General features: G+C 36.3%; 1 protein-coding gene across 5 annotated transcripts in view; it reads left to right on the top strand.

Annotated features, from left to right (window-relative positions):
- RTTN (rotatin) overlaps nucleotides 1–18,771 on the top strand; it is a 143,049-nt gene that overhangs the window by 39,058 nt on the left and 85,220 nt on the right. For 4 of the 5 annotated variants that reach the window (XM_072758080.1, XM_025997730.2, XM_072758081.1 and 1 more), the window contains 9 exons: nucleotides 475–591; nucleotides 1,365–1,504; nucleotides 4,051–4,222; nucleotides 5,787–5,886; nucleotides 8,568–8,656; nucleotides 9,030–9,147; nucleotides 14,561–14,657; nucleotides 15,271–15,339; nucleotides 18,004–18,192. In XM_072758080.1, the coding sequence (XP_072614181.1) occupies nucleotides 475–591; nucleotides 1,365–1,504; nucleotides 4,051–4,222; nucleotides 5,787–5,886; nucleotides 8,568–8,656; nucleotides 9,030–9,147; nucleotides 14,561–14,657; nucleotides 15,271–15,339; nucleotides 18,004–18,192 (1,091 nt within the window). The remainder of the gene's footprint in view (nucleotides 1–474; nucleotides 592–1,364; nucleotides 1,505–4,050; nucleotides 4,223–5,786; nucleotides 5,887–8,567; nucleotides 8,657–9,029; nucleotides 9,148–14,560; nucleotides 14,658–15,270; nucleotides 15,340–18,003; nucleotides 18,193–18,771) is intronic. The other variant, XM_072758079.1, reaches the window with a different exon arrangement.

Here is an 18,771-nt window from a genome sequence, read left to right as displayed (position 1 = left end):
AGATACTCAGTTAAATCAAGATACTATTCTAATATAACTAGATCGTATGATGAGAAGCTAAAAAGAAACTTGCTTTGGATTTATGGTTTCAGTTGACATGTTATTTACATAAAAAGGAATGTTAAGGAAAATGTGAGAATCAAGATAAGAGCACATACTTGTTCTCCAAGAATTCAGAGGAAGTTGTTATGTTTTTCATGTAGGATATGAACTGTACAGTATAGAAATCAGGTTACTTCATCAAGGAAATTTTTATTTAATGAAAAATTACAGCTTAAAGGTTAGAAAAAAGGAATGATTAGGGAGGAAGACTAGCGGAGAACAGAATGTAAGATGAAGCTATGGAATATGAGCATTTGTGGAAAGAGTTGTTGGTTAGAGCACTTTTCCAGATTTTAGACAATGTTACAGATACATAGGTGACTTTAGCAGGAGCCTCACTTTGTTGAATTGTGTGATCGTGTTGTTGAACAGGTGAATGCTGCTGCCAAGGCCATTTTGCTGTATCTGCTGCAGGGACGATTGATGATGACAGCAGTGACCTGGAACAAGTTTATTGAGTCTCTCTGTCCTGTCATTCCTGTGCTGCAGGTATGCTGGGCGAGTCCCCGTTTCCCATACCATTTATCTTGAGTGAGTGTGATTGATTGAAACACATGCAGACAGCAGAGCTGTCATGTGAGAGAAATGAGGAGAAGCCAAGAAGTTTCTGTGGATAAGGGGGCAGGGAGTGGGTGGCTGTCTTGTTTCTGGCAGAAGGTTAAACCAGGAGAGCTAATTTGTCTGCACTTTATGGATCTGGGTGGGAGGTTAAGAAGTGGGGTGCAGGCATTTGGCACTGACTGTGAAAAATAGAACTCAGCCTTATATAAAGGCTTTTAGGAAAAGCTAACAGTGCTTTTTAAGCAGGTGTTATGTAACTAAGCTGCCTTGTGAATTCCATCCACGGGTGTATGTGATCAGAGTGCTACTTTGATTAACAAGTTCTGGGAAACAGGCTTTTCCAGCCGTGATTCTTGGTGATAAGGAGGAGTGAGGGGAGTTCAGGGCACTGCCCTGCTTCCCTCTCTGTCATGTGGCCATAGTTCTGAAGATCTGTGAGCACCTCATTTAGGGGAGGTACCAGAATCTTGGAAAATGGAAAAAAAATTAGCAAGCATCAAGAGAGTTGGCATATTTTTCTGAAGTCCAATATTATTTTTTAAATACAACTTTATGTATGTAGGATTCTTACCTCACATAGGTTATTTTGACAAGTGACTATTCACCTGAATTGAAAGAAATTTAGGAATTCTTATTTTCAAGTTAAAAAGTTCAGCAATATGTATAAACAAAGTAATTTCTCTTTTTCTGGAATCTTTTAGGGCTATGCTGACACAGAAGATCCTTTGGGTAACTCCATTCTCCTTCTGACGAAAGGGAATCCTGAGGCGGGCGAAGGGGCTCTCCCCTGTACCACCCGACTGAAGTCCATGCTGCGGCTCCTGTTTGTCAGGAAGCCATTGTAAGTACAGCAGGATCTGTTCTTCTCCATGTTCAAGATTAATGGGAGCATTCCAAGGAAGTATAGTAATTCTGTCATTCTTAAGTAGGGTAGAACTAAAGAAGGTAAGGGAAAACGACTCTTTATTGTTAGGCAGAGAGGAAACCAGTGCGTGAAGCTGCACAGACATGAGGATGAATCTGAGGGTGCTTTCCTGAAACCTTCATTGGCGGCCAGCCTTCATGCCTTCCGGTGGTGTTCGCTGGTGCTGTGGGCAGGTTATAGAGCCATGGGTATGAATTGAGTGGGTCCTCCTCTTTAGAAATTGTTAGCCTCCTTTTCTAAACATTTATTCTGAAAATTAAATGTTCATAAAAGTGCAATGGACCAGTTGACCATATACCAGAGTAAATAGGAATTTTAATCTATTTAGTTTGTTCTCTTATTTGGAAAATTGGAAAAGTGTTCTTTTCTTGACCACTAGTGTATCATTTAAACTAAAAGAAAAGAAGAAAAATATATTGGTTTTTTTTACCTCTCTATCATTGCGACATGGATCTTTTCTGCTCTCTTTAGGTAACAGTTGTTAGATTTTCCTTCACTGAGAAGAGGAAAGCTTAGAGTCATGATGAGTAAGCAGTATTGAAGAACAAGAATCAGTTGCAAAGGCTAGGAGGAACAGATGTCCTTTTGACAATGAATAGCTTTGCTTTACTCAAACCTTACATCAGGATGATACAGTGGCTTATTTATAAATACATGATCAGACTGAAAAATAAGGAAGTAGGTGGAAATAATCTAAAACATTAAGAGAATAGAGAGGAAGAAGACCCAAGAGAAGAGACTATAGCTGTAGCGTAGAGAGTAAAGTTCGATAGAGAGTAAAGTGATGCAGGAAGCAGGGGTAGGTGGAGTTAAAATGTCTGTGCATCTCAGGAGTGGCCTCCATATGGTGGGGCTGTGTCTTTTAATGTGCTAGCGTAGTACTCTTCACCCCCAGATTTGGTGATGTTATATAATAGAAGTGTATTTCCTGTTCACAGTCTCCAGGTAAACAAAGACAAAAAATATGCACACAACATTTTTTTGAAGGAAATAAATGGTGGGAATAACGGGACTCTGTTGCCTCATGCTAAAGCTAAAGAAGTGCTGAATTTATATAGGAGATGCATAAATGTATGCTTTACATACTCTACTCTGGCCATCTTTCTGGGGGCTACAGCCCCAGAGTTTAGTATAGATGGCCTTGGCTTGGAATGAAAGAAGCAAAGGAAAAGCTTTATGTAGGTGTCTAGCTATTCTAACTAGAATAGGTAGAAGGAGTAAGTTTGTCTGACTTCTCACTCCATCTTGGAGTAAATATCAGTACTCTGAAGAATGATGTCTATTACTAAAATCACTGTAAATTTCTGTTAGACTTGGCAAGTACTTACTGGATGTCAACTGTGTGCCTCAGAGCCACAGTAGGCTGTGGGAACATAACAGCACCCAGCATGGGCATGGCACTGCCCATATAGAATTGGGCATGGAATTGGGAGGAGAAATTTTACCAGTTATCCTTTATTATTAATTATAGTAGAGCAAGATCAGTGTTGTGCTACTGGGACTTCAGGGTGACAGGGCCACGCAGAGCAAGTGACCCAGTCTTGGCTGTGGTAGGGAGGACTCCCTGAGTACACAGCTTTTAACTGTCATCTTGTAAGTAATACTTAAACCTGGAACTTGTATTATCACTTAAAATTTTCCTAGTTTTTTTATAGTTCAAGAACCTGTCAGAGTAGTGATACATACCTAGTTGTCTCACTGTCTCCCAACTCTAAGGCCCTTTGTCCACTTGGTGGTTTTTTGTTTTTCCATTTCATTGTCTAATGGCATGCAACATTTAATCTTTCCTTGTAATCTCCTACTTCTCATTCAACTGACCTTAATCCTAATCCATTCCAGATAAAATAGAATTTTGATGGGAATCACAAGTATTTGCATTTTCTTGAGAAGACTCTGTTTGACCCTTAATATAAGAACGTTCTCATACGTTGTGACATTACATTTTAGTTATTAATGTGATTACACTCCTGGAGGTTTGACCTAATGTTAGTTTGTGCCCTGTTTGTGAGTCCATGATAATTTTTGATTTTGAATTAGATCACTAGACTTTGAGTCAAGAGTTATGGATGTAATTTGCAGATTGTGTTAATTTATTGCCATTGACTGTGATACTGACCACAGACTATGAAGTTCATAGTCTCAGTGAGTCAGTCTCTTCATTTATAACTATTGATTATTCCTTATGTCTGATATTTATTTATTAATATAAAATTGAAAGAATAATTGTAGTTATACACTATTAATAGAAAAATAAAGTACCTTTGTTGTCAGTATAAGCATGGCAATTATCATGTTGATTTACGATAATGCTTTGTGATTATAGGCTTTTAAAATGCCTATATTTTAAATATAGTGTTGATATATTGTGTTAATATACACTAATGCTTTGTGATTATAGGCTTTTAAAATATGTCTATATTTGTATATTAAAAAATGTTGACTGAAACACTTTGTTTCTTTAGGGTCCGTTCACTAGCATTAAAGCTTTTAGCATGTCATCTCACAAGGGAAGAAGGGGCTGACACAAAGCGTCCTTTAATAGATGCCAGAATTCTCTCCAGAGTTACTAATTTATTTATTGTGAAAAAACCTATTGAACTCACGTTGGATGACAGAAGAGAACTAATTATTAGGGTGAGTATAACTTTTGGGTTTATCATTTCATGGTAACTTGATGCATTTGTATATCACCTATTTTATGTTACATTCTTCAGTTTGTATATGCATCTGAGAGGAAGAGAAGTTCTAGCTTCTAGTGTGATTATTCATGGCTAGTTTGAAATTGTGTTTTGGCTTTGTCTAGCTTCTGGATACATTTATTTATTTAATAAGTATTTCTTGGGTGCCTACTGTATGCCAGGCATTATATCCCTTTCATTTAATGTGTACACTGGAAATACAAATTAATTGAAAAACATCTTCACAACATAAGGTTAATGTAGTGGAAAGAAATTCTGTGGTGACTCTTAAAAACAAGTATTTGTTACTGGCATAAAAACGATTGGAAATTCACTTGTTCTTATGTTGGAAATAGCCTATGAGGAAAAAGGAGAAAGTTTCTATGACAGAAGTTATCAGCCTCTGTATTATGAAAGGCAAAAAATAATATAGGTGGCAAAGGTGGTTTCTCTTAAATGTTATGGTGGTTCTGGGATTTTGTTGTTAATCTCTTTTCTCTTTTCTCCTTATATATACCTCCAGAGCTTAGTGTCCATTTGCTTATCTTTAGTCAGGGACGGTACTCAAATCATCTTGGGCCAATGCAGATTAGATAAAGCTACTTGTTATCTTTATTGATTTATTCCTATGCTTTATAGCTTCTATTGAGACTTCAAGTCTACAGTCTGTCAGTTTTCACTGAAGTTTAGACCAGACGGCCCCAGGTGATACGACGGATTTTTTAAATGGGGAAGCACATTCAGTGTTCTTCTAACCTAAGTGTTCAGGGCCATGTGATAGCCCTAGCAGCAGGATTGGAGAACTTTCCCCTGACTACACTCAGGTCCTGCTGGGGATTCCCTGAGTGCTGACCACTGCTAGTTGTTCCTGTGCCCATGTGTGATGTGGAGGAAGGTGGGGAATATGGGGTCCTAGCACTGTCTTTGGGAGTCCGTGTTAGGGCCAGAAGATAGCAGTAGGCCGGGTAAAGGAGTGTCTGCCCTTTTCTATTTTCCCTTCACTATTGGGTTTGCCATCTCAGACCCTGCCCTGGAATGAAGTGACAGTTAGGGAGTGGGAGTGGCTGTGTTGGAGTGCTGGGCAGCAAGTCCTAGATAGCCATGGGCTTGAAGGCCTCTAGAAGGGAAGAGAGTCAGAGGCCAGGGAATTCTCACTCGTGTCTTCTGGAGGCCATGGACAAATCTGGAGTCACACTTCTGGGGTCTCTATTCTCAAGTTACTACCTGCAGAGATGTTATATGGCTTAGATGTTTTCTGTGAAGTTCTTAAGGTGCTAATGGGTTATGAATGACTGCCTGGCAAAAATGTACCTTAAAAAGAGGCTTATTTGATATGATGGCTTTTTGTTTTAGATTCTAAGTTTTCCCTGATATAGCACATCATTGCTGCAAATTTGCATGTAAATATATCACTTAAGTAAGTGGGCTTTGGAGCTTTTGTATGGTATGAATCATAAAATTTTATTGGACAATTGGAAGTAGATGAAAACAATTTCTTTTTTTTTCTTTCTGGTTTTCAGTTGGAGACTGTTGAAAAGGTTTATAAAATCTTTACCTCAGATGATATTGATCTTGTTTTGAGAAAGTCAGCCGCAGAACAGTTAGCTGTGATTATGCAAGGTAATGTCTCTTAAGGAAAATGATTGCTGTACTGCTGATAATTGAATTTTAGATAGCTATGTGCAGTGGTATTGAGGGTTGCAAATTGCAGTTTTAGGGGCCAGATACAGGCTATAGCCTGGTTTGTTTTATTTTTCGTGGCCCTTAAGAATGGTTTTAACATTTTTATTTTTTTTAAGACTTTTTATTTATTTATTTGAGAGAGGAAGAGTACAAGTGGGGTGGCAGGGCAGAGAGAGAGGGAGAAGCAGACTCCCCACTGAGCATACAGACAGATGCAGGGCTCTATTCCCAGATCCTGGGATCATGACCTGAGCCAAAGGCAGATGCTTAGCCAATTAACTGAGCCACCCAGGTGCCCTGGTTTTAACATTTTTAAATAATTATTTAAAAAAAGAAACATAAAGAATATGTGACAAAGACAATTTTTACCAGCCAAATCTGCTGTATTTTCTATCTAGTTCTTTTCAGAAAAAGTTTGCTGACCCCTCTTGGCCGAGATTACCATTATTTAACCTGCTGAATATCATTTGATAGAATTATCTAGAATATTGATAGAATTCTAACAGTGAATTGGATGTTCTTTCTTAATTTACATAATACATGATGTTTTGTTTGTTGTCTTGGGTAGACAAATCAATCAAACACTACTTTGTGGGTAGATAAAATAAAAATAGTGCATTCTAACCATGTATTTTTTTTTTTAAAGGTTTATTTAAAAAGCAACAACTAGTAAAATAGATTGTTAACTTTATTTGTAGTGTTGTTACTCCATAGGCTTCCATTCCTTGGATTAGTTTTTTTATTTTTCCCCATGTGTGCTGTATGTAACTTATCTTTAATGTTTGAGAGAAATGATAATTTTGCACTTACGTGAAAAGATTCTAACTTGGAACATGGGATGCACTTAATGTTCCTGTCTGACATTAGTGGAATCTGAAATGAGAAGAGTAATGTGAAAAAGCATATCCAACATATTTGTGGCTTTAATAATGATACAGACTCAGAAAATAAGGCTCTAGAAAATGTGGATAGCTTTGTCTAAGAAGATCATAAAACGCTTTTAGGGAGTATTCTTCTAGTATTGTTAACATTACAAAAATAAAGTTTGTAATTTTGGTGTACACTTGTTGGCAGGTAGTGGAAACTTTTTTTTTTTTTTTTAAACTGGCAACCAAAGGTAGTTCTAATAATAGCTACTAATTTAGTATCAGTATGTGTATTGGTATGTTTTTTCATTGTGTGTATATATATATATATATATATATATATATAGGGAGAGTTATAGGAGAGAATAAGTTAAGAAAATTGTAAGATATTAAATACTTGTGACTGGTTTATAAGCACCTAGAGATGTTATTGCTAGTAATATCTCTAGTGTGTTTTTGTGTGTGTGTATGTATGCACATATGTCTTACTATATTTGGGTGGCACTACTAGAATACCCCAGACTGCATAGCTTATAAACAATAGAAATTTACTTCTTATGGTTCTGGAGGCTAGAAGTCCAAGATCAAGGTGCCCACAGATTCAGTGTTGAGTGAGAGCCTGCTTCCTGCTTCTTGGTTCATAGATAGCCATCTTTTCTGTGTATTCTCATAGGGAGAAGAGGCCTTTTTTTTTTTTTTTTTGAAAGATTTTATTTACTTATTCATGAGAGACACACACAGAGAGAAAGAGAGGCAGAGACACAGGCAGAGGGAGAAGCAGGCTCCATGCAGGGAGCCCGAATGCGGGACTTGATCCGGGGTCTCCAGGATCAGGCTCTGGACTGAAGGCAGTGCTACACCACTGGGCTACCAGGGCTGTCTGAGGCCTCTTTTATAAGGACACTAATCCCATTCTTCAGGGCTCCACCATCATGACCTAATCGCTTCTTAAGGGCTCCACCTCCTGATCTCACTGGAGATTAGGTTTCCCCATATGAATTTTGGGGGAACATAAACAGTCCATAACGGTGAATAAACACACACACAGACAGTCACACATATATGCTTACTTTAAAAGTTCATACTTTTCAGAAAATATAGAGTATGTTATAATCCTTTACTCTCATATTTGCTTTTGACAGTTTTGAGGTTAGAAATCTAAACTTTTTTTAATGTATGTATTTATGTATGCATGTATGTATGTGTGTAAGCTCAGTGCTCAGTGTGTGGCTCAAACTTACAACCCCAAGATCAAGAGTCACATGCTCTACTACCTGAGCCAGCCAGCTGCCCCTGAGATCTGAGTTTCTGTTAATAGAAAAATGACCACGTTGCAAGCTATTAACATTACTTGTAGAGAATTTTAAACATTTTGAGGTGATGGATTTGGAAAAGAAAAGAATTGCCGATGAAACAATATAAAAAAAATAACTTATGTACAAATAAAAGGATTCATTTATATACTTAAAATTTTAGTAGTTTTCAGGGTCTGAACCAGTTGATTTAATTATTCTTTTTTAAATAGCTTTTGTGTTTTACATTGTAGAAATAATTAAGATGTGCTTGTTACTTAAAAGTTTTCCGATAGTTTAGATGTGTATAAAGTAAAAGTTTAAAGTTTCTTCTCTAATTTTAACACCGGATGTAACTACTTAAAACTTTTTGAGTTGTGAATACCTGCTCTGAAATTTTAAAACTTCAGAAAATATTCTTTAAGTGACTTCTGTGTTTTGTTTTGTTTTTTGTCAACAGATATTAAAATGCATGCTGTGGTGAAAAAGTTACACTTAGTTGACACGATAATTGAGTATCTAAATGAATGTGTAGGTCAGGATGGTGAGGTAAGATTAATAGTGTACCTAGACATTTTTACAGACTGGTATTTTTATTAATCAGATCTGAAACTGAATTCAGCTGAATTTAGGTAAGTGCTTGGAGATTAAAACCTGATTAATACCAAGTACGTTGTTTATTTTTTTATTTCTAAGAGTAGGGTCTCTCTAAAGGAAAACCAATCTTAGATTTTTTTAGGATATGTAAGCAGAAGTATATGCAAAGCTTATTTTCAGCGGAAAATAATTATTAATTTGCATTTTTGTTTTACACGATTTTGATAAAAAACCGTAACATTTAGAAAAAGTTACTATTATAGTTTATTTTGTTTCCCCTTAGAATTGATGATTGTACAATAACTGTGTTTTCCCTCCTGGCCAGCTCATAGAATGTTTGATTCTGCCAAGCCTCACACTCTTCAGGAAAGTTCTTTGTGCGGACCCGGTCATGCGCATGGCCCTTTCACAGCAGGCTTCTCTTTTGACCCTGTTATTCAGAGGTGAATAAAATTCTGCTAATAATAATAAGTCAGTTCTAAGGGTTATGCTTTAACTGTAGGTGACATTTACTTTCCATTTGACTAACAGAATAACAAAGTTTTTTAGTGACTATGCTGCTTAAAATATCCTTTACAATGGATAATGTTTCTTTTGTGGAAATTACCTTGTAATCCTGTTACTGAGGAGGCCTCAGAGCTGAGAAAGGCTGATCATTCTGTTCTTTGCACAGTTGATGTGGCTTTCATTTGGTGCTCAATTACCTATTATCTATGAAGAGAGCAGGCTGCAGCGGCTGCCATTGCTGCCTACTCTTCCAAATCTATTTCCGCAGTCTTAGTTGGCTTGTGTCTTTGCATCCTGACCTCTGGCATGGTGTCTGAGTATGTCATCAGACTGATAGTAGGAGGGTACACCCTGTTTATGTGGAGTGAGAACTAGACCATCCTCAATGACTGAGCATTAGTTTATTATAAAGTGTGATTTTTTTTTTAAACCCATTTCAATTTGGTTGTAGCTTACTAATGTGTTTACGTAGAAACATTCCATGTAGTTTTTTTCTCTTTTTCTTCCTTCTGACTGTTCTCAGTAGAGAGCTTGGTAACATTTTGTGCTATTTTCTTTCTTAGAAATTTAGGCCACTACTATTAAATAATCCTACAATATGCATCTTGATCAAATTCTCAATATCCTTAACCTTGTTAATTATCTTAAGTGATATTTATGTTCAAAATATTATTAGAATATAGTAATTTTATTTTAGCATTTTCTTCTGATGTCTTCTGCTTGCTAAGTGAAGAGGACAGTGTATTTAATATAAGCATTGATACAGGTCCAAACCAGGTGAAGTTCTAAACAGACTCAGTGTGTCCAGGCTTGTGCATCTTGAATAGTGTATAACATTTTTACAGTTTTTAATAGGTTGATCTAGAAGAGTAGTACCTGTGGATCTTACGTTTTCTTTAGTCCTGTTAATTATCTTCCTAATAACCTCATTCAGAAGTTAGTCCCTAGTTTGCCTTTTCTTTTTTTTAAATTCTTATTTTTATAATTTTTTATTTTTATTTTTATTTTTATAATTTTAAGTTATTTCTTATTTTGATTTAAATTATTCAAGCAAAAAAAAAATAAATTATTCAAGCATTCATGAGCATATTACTAGATTCAAAGGTACTCTCTAAGGCAGCATCACATGTACCCTGTTAGTATTAACAATTTTTCTATTTTGTTGATGTTTGTGAGAACTATTTCAGTGAGTCTGAAAGTGAATTATAACATTTTTTATTAATGGATTTAGTTTCAGGGTAAAGTTAGTGGGTTTTTTTTTTTTTTAAGATTTACTTATTTTAGAGTGCATGCATGTGCAAGAGTGAGGTGGGGGCAGGTCAGAGGGAGAGAGAGAGACTCTTGAGCAAACTCCCTGCTGAGCACAGAGCCCCCACTCAGGGCTCGATCCCACAACCCTGAGATCATGATCTGAGCCGATATCAAGAGTCAGTTACTTAACTGACTGAGTCACCCAGGCACCACAGCAAAATTAGTTTTTTTTAAATCAAGTACTCAATTAGGAAATTCATTCCTCAGCAAATGTTTATTGAGTACATGTTATGTGCTAGGCCCTTGGGATACACCGATCATTTTGGTAAATGACATCTTGAAGCTGACAGTATAGTTGGAGACTTTGACAAATACACAATACAGCATAAAACTCTCTATAATAGTGGAATTCCTGGTGCCAGAGGGAAGTGTTCCTGAGCAGATTGGGTGGTGAGAAAACAATCAGAGAATGCTTCCAGGACATTTGGATCCAAGCTGGAACTTCAAAAAATGAATAGGAGTTCAGTGAGAGAGGGTTGATTTCTGGATGGAGCCATGGTTATGTTGAGAGAGAATGTATCTTTGAAATGGTGGTTGGTTAGGAATGACTGGATTTTGGGGGCTTCTGGGGTGAGAGGAAGATGATGAGGTGACACATGGAGGGCAGTTCATGCAGGGCCTGGTAGATCCCAGGAAACAGCACTGAGAAGTCGTTTAAGATCCTTAAACTGAGGGGGTATCTGTTTCAGAAAGATTATTCTATCTACAGCATGGAGAGTAGACCACAGGGGAATAATAACTAAATAATCTACCAGATACACTTCTTTTATTTATTTATTTTTAAAGATTTTATTTATTTATTCATGAGAGACACACAGAGAGAGAGGCAGAGACACAGGCAGAGGGAGAAGCAGGCTCCATGCAGGGAGCCTGATGTGGGACTTGGTCCCGGGTCTCCGGGATCACGCCCTGGGCTGAAGGCGGCACTAAACCTCTGAGCCACCTGGGCTGCCCGATACACTGCTTTTAATTATAAATCTTATATCATGACAGAATCCAACCCATGACAGAATTGCATGGTGAGAACTTAACTTAAAACTACCTCACACCAGTGAGAATGGGGAAAATTACCAAGGCAGGAAACCACAAATGTTGGAGAGGATGCGGAGAAAGGGGAACCCTCTTACACTGTTGATGGGAATGTGAACTGGTGCAGCCACTCTGGAAAACTGTGTGGAGGTTCCTCAAAGAGTTAAAAATAGATCTGCCCTATGACCCAGCAATTGCACTGCTGGGGATTTACCCCAAAGATACAGATACAATGAAACGCCGGGACACCTGCACCCCGATGTTTCTAGCAGCAATGTCCACAGTAGCCAAACTGTGGAAGGAGCCTCGGTGTCCATCGAAAGATGAATGGATAAAGAAGATGTGGTCTATGTATACAATGGAATATTACTCAGCCATTAGAAACAACAAATACCCACCATTTGCTTCAACGTGGATGGAACTGGAGGGTATTATGCTGAGTGAAATAAGTCAATCAGAGAAGGACAAACATTATATGTCTCATTCATTTGGGGAATATAAAAAAATAGTGAAAGGGAATAAAGGGGAAAGGAGAAAAAATGAGTGGGAAATATTAGAAAGGGAGACAGAACATGAGAGACTCCTAACTCTGGGAAAGGAACTAGAGGTGGTGGAAGGGGAGGTGGGCGGGGGGTGGTGGTGACTGGGTGATGGTCACTGAGGGGGGCACTTGATGGGATGAGCACTGGGTGTTATTCTATGTTGGCAAATTGAACACCAATAAAAAAATAAATTTAATATAGAAAAAACTCACTACGCCATCTTACAGTGAGGAAATTGAGATCTAGAGAGATTTATCGACTTGGCCAAGGTCATAACCAGATAATGGTGGAGACAAGAAAAGAACCCAAATTTTCTTACCTATGTTGATTTGTTTTTGTCTTAAATAATTACAGAATTTCTACATCCTTATTGTAAAAATTCAAACAGTATGGAATGATATAAAGTAAAACATCAGCAGTTTTTAAAATTTTCTTTCTCAGTTTCCCCAAAGAAGAATGTACTAGGTATATTTTGTCAAAAATCATTTGGAATGATCTTTTCTTTACACCCATGTTGTATTTTTTATGCTGTATATTTGTTGATGTTGCTTTTTCCAACTGATAATGTATTTTAAATACCTTTCCATGTTATTACATGTGAATCTGTTTTCTTAAAAAACACAAAACCAAGAAACCAAGAAACTATTACATAGTGTTTCAGAGTTTCAGTTTGATATTAATATTTCTTTCAGAATTTTAACTGTAATAGTAATCATGTTTTATGATCATCTTGTGCATACTCTGTAATTAGAATTGCTGGGTCAAAGAAATTTTATAGGATATGGTTCAGTTCATTTCCACATCATTCCCAACAGTGATTTTTTAAAATGCTTCTTTTCCTCATAACCTTGCTAACACTGAATATGACTCACTCATTCATTCATTCATTCATTCATTCAAAATTTATTTATTTGAGAGACAGGGAGAGAGACAGAGATACTGAGAGAGTGCATAAGCAAGGGAAGAGAGGAAGAAGCAGACTCCCCACTGAGCAGGGAACCCCACATGGGGCTCCATTCCAGGACCCTAGGTCTGTGACCTGAGCCGAAGGCAGATGTTTAACTGACTGAGTCACCCAGGTGCCCCTGAATAAGTCTCATTTAAAAAATTTTCTTTAATATTATTGGTAAAAATAATATCTCACTATTATTTTCTATTTTTTAAACATTTTTAGTGGAGGTGATTATCTTTTCATGCATTTATTCAAATTTCTTATAATTGCCTATTTTCTGTTGCATTTAATTTCTTTTTAGTGACTTGTAGAGTTTATATGCTCGATTTTATGTTAAGATTTTCTTCGCCTATCATTAGCCTTAACTATTTTATGGAAGTATATAAAGCTTTTCTATTATAGCAACTGAGCTTTTCATCATGCTCTAAAAGGAGGGCCTTCTCCAATTCTGAATTTAAAATTCTAAAAAGGCTTCTATTCTTTCTCTTAACATATTTATAGTGTTTAAAAAATTTAGATCTTTATGTAGAATTGATTTTGATAGTGTAAGGTAGGTATCTAAATCTATTTTTTTTCATATTGTAGGCAATTATATTACAATAATTATGTATTTGGAAATGCGGTAGTTCATCCTATCCCCACTGATATAAAGTGTCTACAAAAATTAAATTCTTACATGTATTTCTGTTTCTTTTTAGTTCATTACTACTTTCAATCATGTCACTTATCAATTAGGTTGATATTATCCTTTTCTCTTAGTTAGGAAAATTAACTTCTTTTGAAATTAATTTCTTGTTGCTGCTTTCCTGGACTTACTGACTCTGTATTATGTTAGTATTCCTGTGTGATTGGTACCACCACAATACCTGTTTGGTTAGAATTTCATAGTTGTCGAGCACTGAGAAGTCATAGCATTGGGAGTGCTGCAGAGGTGGAAACTAAGGTTTATTAATGCTGCAGTATTTGATCAGGCCACTTCACTAGTAGTATGTGATGGTGCTAGCTTTAGTCTTGTTAGTTCAGAGCAGTTTCTTTTTCCATTATCTTGTAATAAATAAGATACACGAATTAAAACAACACCAACACAAACACAGTGTGTTGAAGTCAAACCCGAGTTCTATGACTATATGTTTATAGGAAAGGGCAGATGATAACTAAGGTGATCTCTGAATGAGTGAACTTTAGTTGGAGTAAAGGATTTGGCAAACCTACTAGAAGCTGCGTTAGTTTGCTTCTTTGAGAAACTGAAAGTACATAGTATCTAGTGAGTGGATGTGCAGGTGTGTTTCCTGGACCATCAGGCTGTGGGATTCACAGACTCCAGCCCAAACCTGCTGAAACAGAAGCTCTGTTTTAACAAACCTCTAGATCCACATATGTCAGTGTATGTGGGTTCATGTTGCAGTTTTCTGAGAATGACATCTCTTCCCTTTGAGTTAAGATATTTTAAATTTGAAGTTCATTTTTCTAGAGGTAAAGATATTTCATGAAGTTATACTTCTTTTTATTTCTTAGTTTCCTTAATATTTCATGAAAATTGTGCTGTCGTGACTGAAGTCGGAGCATTATTTTGTCTTCTGTTATTTGATGAAGTATCGAGAATGGATATGTGGTGAGCTATAAGAATTTTAAAACTTTTTTACTTTTAATTAAGGTTTCTGATGCAATCTTAGAGCAATGCATGGAAATTTCTGAATTATGAAGCCTATGTTTTCCATTTTGATTTAAGTCAAAAAGCCTATTGGCTCAAAAAGTCCCCTGAACTTTTAATTTGAACATTACTAAGCATAAAATTAAAAAGTTATTGCAGCAATTTTTGTCATTAATACTCTTTTTTAGTATATACTCTCAATTTCATGTTTTTTTTCTTTAATAGTTTATTAGAAAGTTTGGGGAAGTTGTTTAGGTTGGTAATATGTCATTAGCACTCCACTTGAGCAGGATCGAGTGGGAGGAAGACAGATTCACCTGCCAGTACAGTGCCCACATTCTATGAATCATTATTATATGAATTTCCTAAGCGCTAATTTACTCTTTAGAAGTAAATCTAGGTAGTAGGAATCATGTTGTAACTATACAAATGATAGAGCCGATTGCAACTCTTGTTTGGAGATTCAGTCAAGGAGCAAATTGTATTTGTTAGATAAAACCATGGTTTACTCATTTTTTTCTTTCTTCTTGTGTGTGTATGTGTTTTGTTTTTTGTTTTTTTTTTAATGAAATAGGTCTGTTAATCCTTCCAATAAACCTTCTTCACCATCAGTCTTCAGTTTGCCTGTTTCAGTTTTTAGAAGGTAAATGATTTATTGTTTTGATTTTTTTTTTTTTTTTGAAGGGAAAATGTTACAGGAAGGGAAATCAAAATCTATAAGTTTCACAATTTTTATCTGGCATTTAAATCACAGGACATGTAGTGCTTCAGTGTTTCCTCACGGTGGTGAGCTCAGTAAGCGCATGTCCCCATTATTAACTTTCCATCTGAATGTGGTTCAGATGTACAGAAACTCTCCAGCCTAGATTCAGCAGTTGTTAACACGTGGGCTTAATTGCTTTTTCTCTCTTTCTCTCAGTATATTTATTTATCTGTATGTAATTTTTCTCTGATGCGTTTGAAAATAAGTTTCAGACATAATTTTACTTACCTCCTAATTATTGTAGCATGTACCTCCTTAAACTAAGGACATTTTTCTGCATACCGCTGTACCATGCATGATCACATCTAAGAAAATTAAAAATAATTCTGTAACATGATCTAATTTCTTCTATTATATCCAAAATAGTAATTACTTCTAGGAGAATCACTTCTTGGCCTTTTGGCTAAGATCAAATGTACTTCTAGGAGGAGAGCAAAAAAAAGTAATAGACGAGAAAAGGGAACAAAGAAATTTTCTGAAGGGATGGAAATGTTCTGTATTTTATTCTGAGTGATGGTCATACAAATGAATCCAAATGGAAAAATTCATCAGGCTGTATATATAAACTAAAAATCTCTGTATTCTAAAGATAAGTAAATTATGTCTTAATAAAACTATGATTAATTTAAAAATAACATTTCATAATTTGGTAAATCTTATTACATGTACTGTAATCATTTTCCTGGCTATATAATATTCTGTTGTTGAATTTATTTACCACAATTTATTTGTTTTCCAGTCAAAAGGTATTGGTATGATTTTGGGTTTTTGTTCCTGTATGCACCCCTGTAAACAAGCATATGCATGTTTCCTGGTATAGTGTGTAAGAGTTCCTTTTAAATATATTGTTCAGAGTGAACTTCCTTGTTTGTAGATACCACCTACTGTTCACAGTCTCTAGATTTGGGTAAGTAATCAAAGTCGCGCTTGCAGTAGGCCTTGCTTGGAATGAGATTGCACGTGAGGGTGCTGGGAGCTGTCTTGGCTTAGAAGACTCACGTGCTGATAGGAAATATCTTCTTTACTATGCCATAGGCATAGTTTCCAGGACCCCACAAGACACGGCGCTTGCAAGAGCCACAGCACTCAGGGTTGCTCAGAACTGTGGCTTCCTGATGTGCATTTACCATTTATTCCCAGATATGGGAGTCATTTTTACCATAAGCAAAAAAGACAGCTTAGTAATATTGTTGACATTCCATATCTATTGGTTGTCCTGGGGACGGGGCCAGAATTAGCTCAAGATAAAATTTGTCCGTAGAGAAGAAGAAAGGTTTTGTTATTCCTTTACTCATAGTAATGTTGTCATTTTAAAAATCGTCCATCTGGTGGACATATAGTGGTTTTTCAAACTGGTTGTGATGTATTGCCTTGTGCTTTTTATTCCTTTTTTCCTTCTTTTTCTTTAGTCTTAATGTGCAGTTCATTTTCTAACTTACTAAAAAGTCCCCATTGATTGCCTTGCCTTTTTTTTTGTTGTTGTTCAGTTCAAGTCCTTTCAAGTGGGCTCTGTGTCCTTTTGTCAAGGTGCCATGAGTCTATTACTATTTTCTTGTGTTCTAGCACAAAGAAACATCCAAGAATCACCTTTTGTTTCCCTCTCGAGACCTCGTGTTAGCCATTTATCTAAGAATTCTTGATAACTTTTGTAGAAAATTTCAATTTTAAAAGGTATTTTTTTTAAAACTATTCAGCCTGATTTATATGTAGAACTCTCCCTTAGCTTATTGAGACACAAGAAATGAAAAAGCGCAGTAAAGTTCTCCTGAGAAATCTTACCCAGTTGTATTTATCTAATATTAGTCACAATATGTGAATTAGGGTTTTAGTTTTTTTTTTTTTTTAGCAAAATTATTTTTTAACATTTGAACATGCTAGACATTACTGTCCTGTTAAACACTATTAAATTAACTTGGAATGGTTTAAGAGCTGTTGCTGTTGTATCTCTTCTCAGATCTAAAAATATTTCTGGGTCTTTGTGGTGACACATAGTGGTTGAATTTATTGATGATGCAATAAACTGTGTTCAAGTGACGATATTAAGTTGTGATTTTGACACTTAGTGATTCCTGTGAACCTAAGGCAGTTTATTTAGCCTCCTTAAGGCTCATTTTGATCATCTGTAAAATAGGTATCAGTGCCATGCATGTAACTGAACAAATGGTAGATAATACATAAGTGCCTACTTTATGTTTAGCATAAAGCAGGCACTCATGTTCTACCTGAAACCTTTTATGTGTGGCTCACTGTCGCCACAGGCCTTGACTTCAAGGGGGCATTAGCCATCTCTGCTAACAACTCTAATACAACACAGGTTAAGGAAGTCTTCAGGCAAGACTTTAAAAAGTGTTTTTGGGAGTTCAGAGGATGGCAAAAGAGTAAATGAAATACTATATACAGCATGATAACTGTTCAAAATAGAGGCTGTGAGAGTGATCTCTATATTCTTGTGAGGAATAGAACTAGGCCTCATTTGTAGCTCATCCGTTTTAGTAGTGTTTAAGAATTTTGAAGTTCATAATTACTTGTATGTATTTTCTTTAGGTATCATCTACCAGTGCGTATAGTTGGCCACCATGCTGTGAGTCCTTACTCGATAGTTTTGCCATTATCCACTGATTGTTTGGCCTTGAAACCAGTCTCAGACATGCTGAGAATAGCTTGGAACTTGTCCTGGTATCATGGGAGTGAGAATCTGTTGAAGCAAATGAATTCCGAATCTAAAATCCAAGAGTAAGCTGTTATGTTTAATTGAAAAAGAGTTCATATTTAGTGAATTATAAGTAGCTAGCTAGGTTTTATTTTCCCTTTAGGTCAAGTGGCTTTTTTACTTTTTATCATCTGGTTTTGTTTTTCCATTGAAGATTATAATTTTTTACTTTGTTTTAAAAATTACATGTGTTCATTACTTTTTAGGAACGATCACATAAGGAAAATTAAAAAGCATGTGCTCTGTGTTGTTTTAGAGATTGTATGAAGTTTGGTTAGTTGTTTTTTTTTACATTTTTATTTATTTTTCAGAGAGAGAGGGAGAATGTGTGCACACACATGAGCTGGGGGAAGGGAGGCTGATGAGAGGTGGGGAGGCACAGAGGGAGAGGCAGAGAGAGAATCCACACCCAGCATAGAGCCTGACACTGAGCCTCAGTCTTCCCCACTCTGAGATCATGAACTGAGCTGAAACCAAGAGTCACTCAATCAACTAAGCCATCAAGGTGCCCCAAGTTTGGTTAGTTAATAGATATAAATCTCTAGGAATGTAGTCTAAATTAGAGTCAGAGTTCAGTAAGTATATGTATAAATGTTGTTTTC

Source organism: Vulpes vulpes, chromosome 5, assembly GCF_048418805.1.
Source record: "Vulpes vulpes isolate BD-2025 chromosome 5, VulVul3, whole genome shotgun sequence".
In the NCBI taxonomy this organism is placed as follows: domain Eukaryota; kingdom Metazoa; phylum Chordata; class Mammalia; order Carnivora; family Canidae; genus Vulpes; species Vulpes vulpes.
This window is presented reverse-complemented; position numbering and strand designations above follow the sequence as displayed.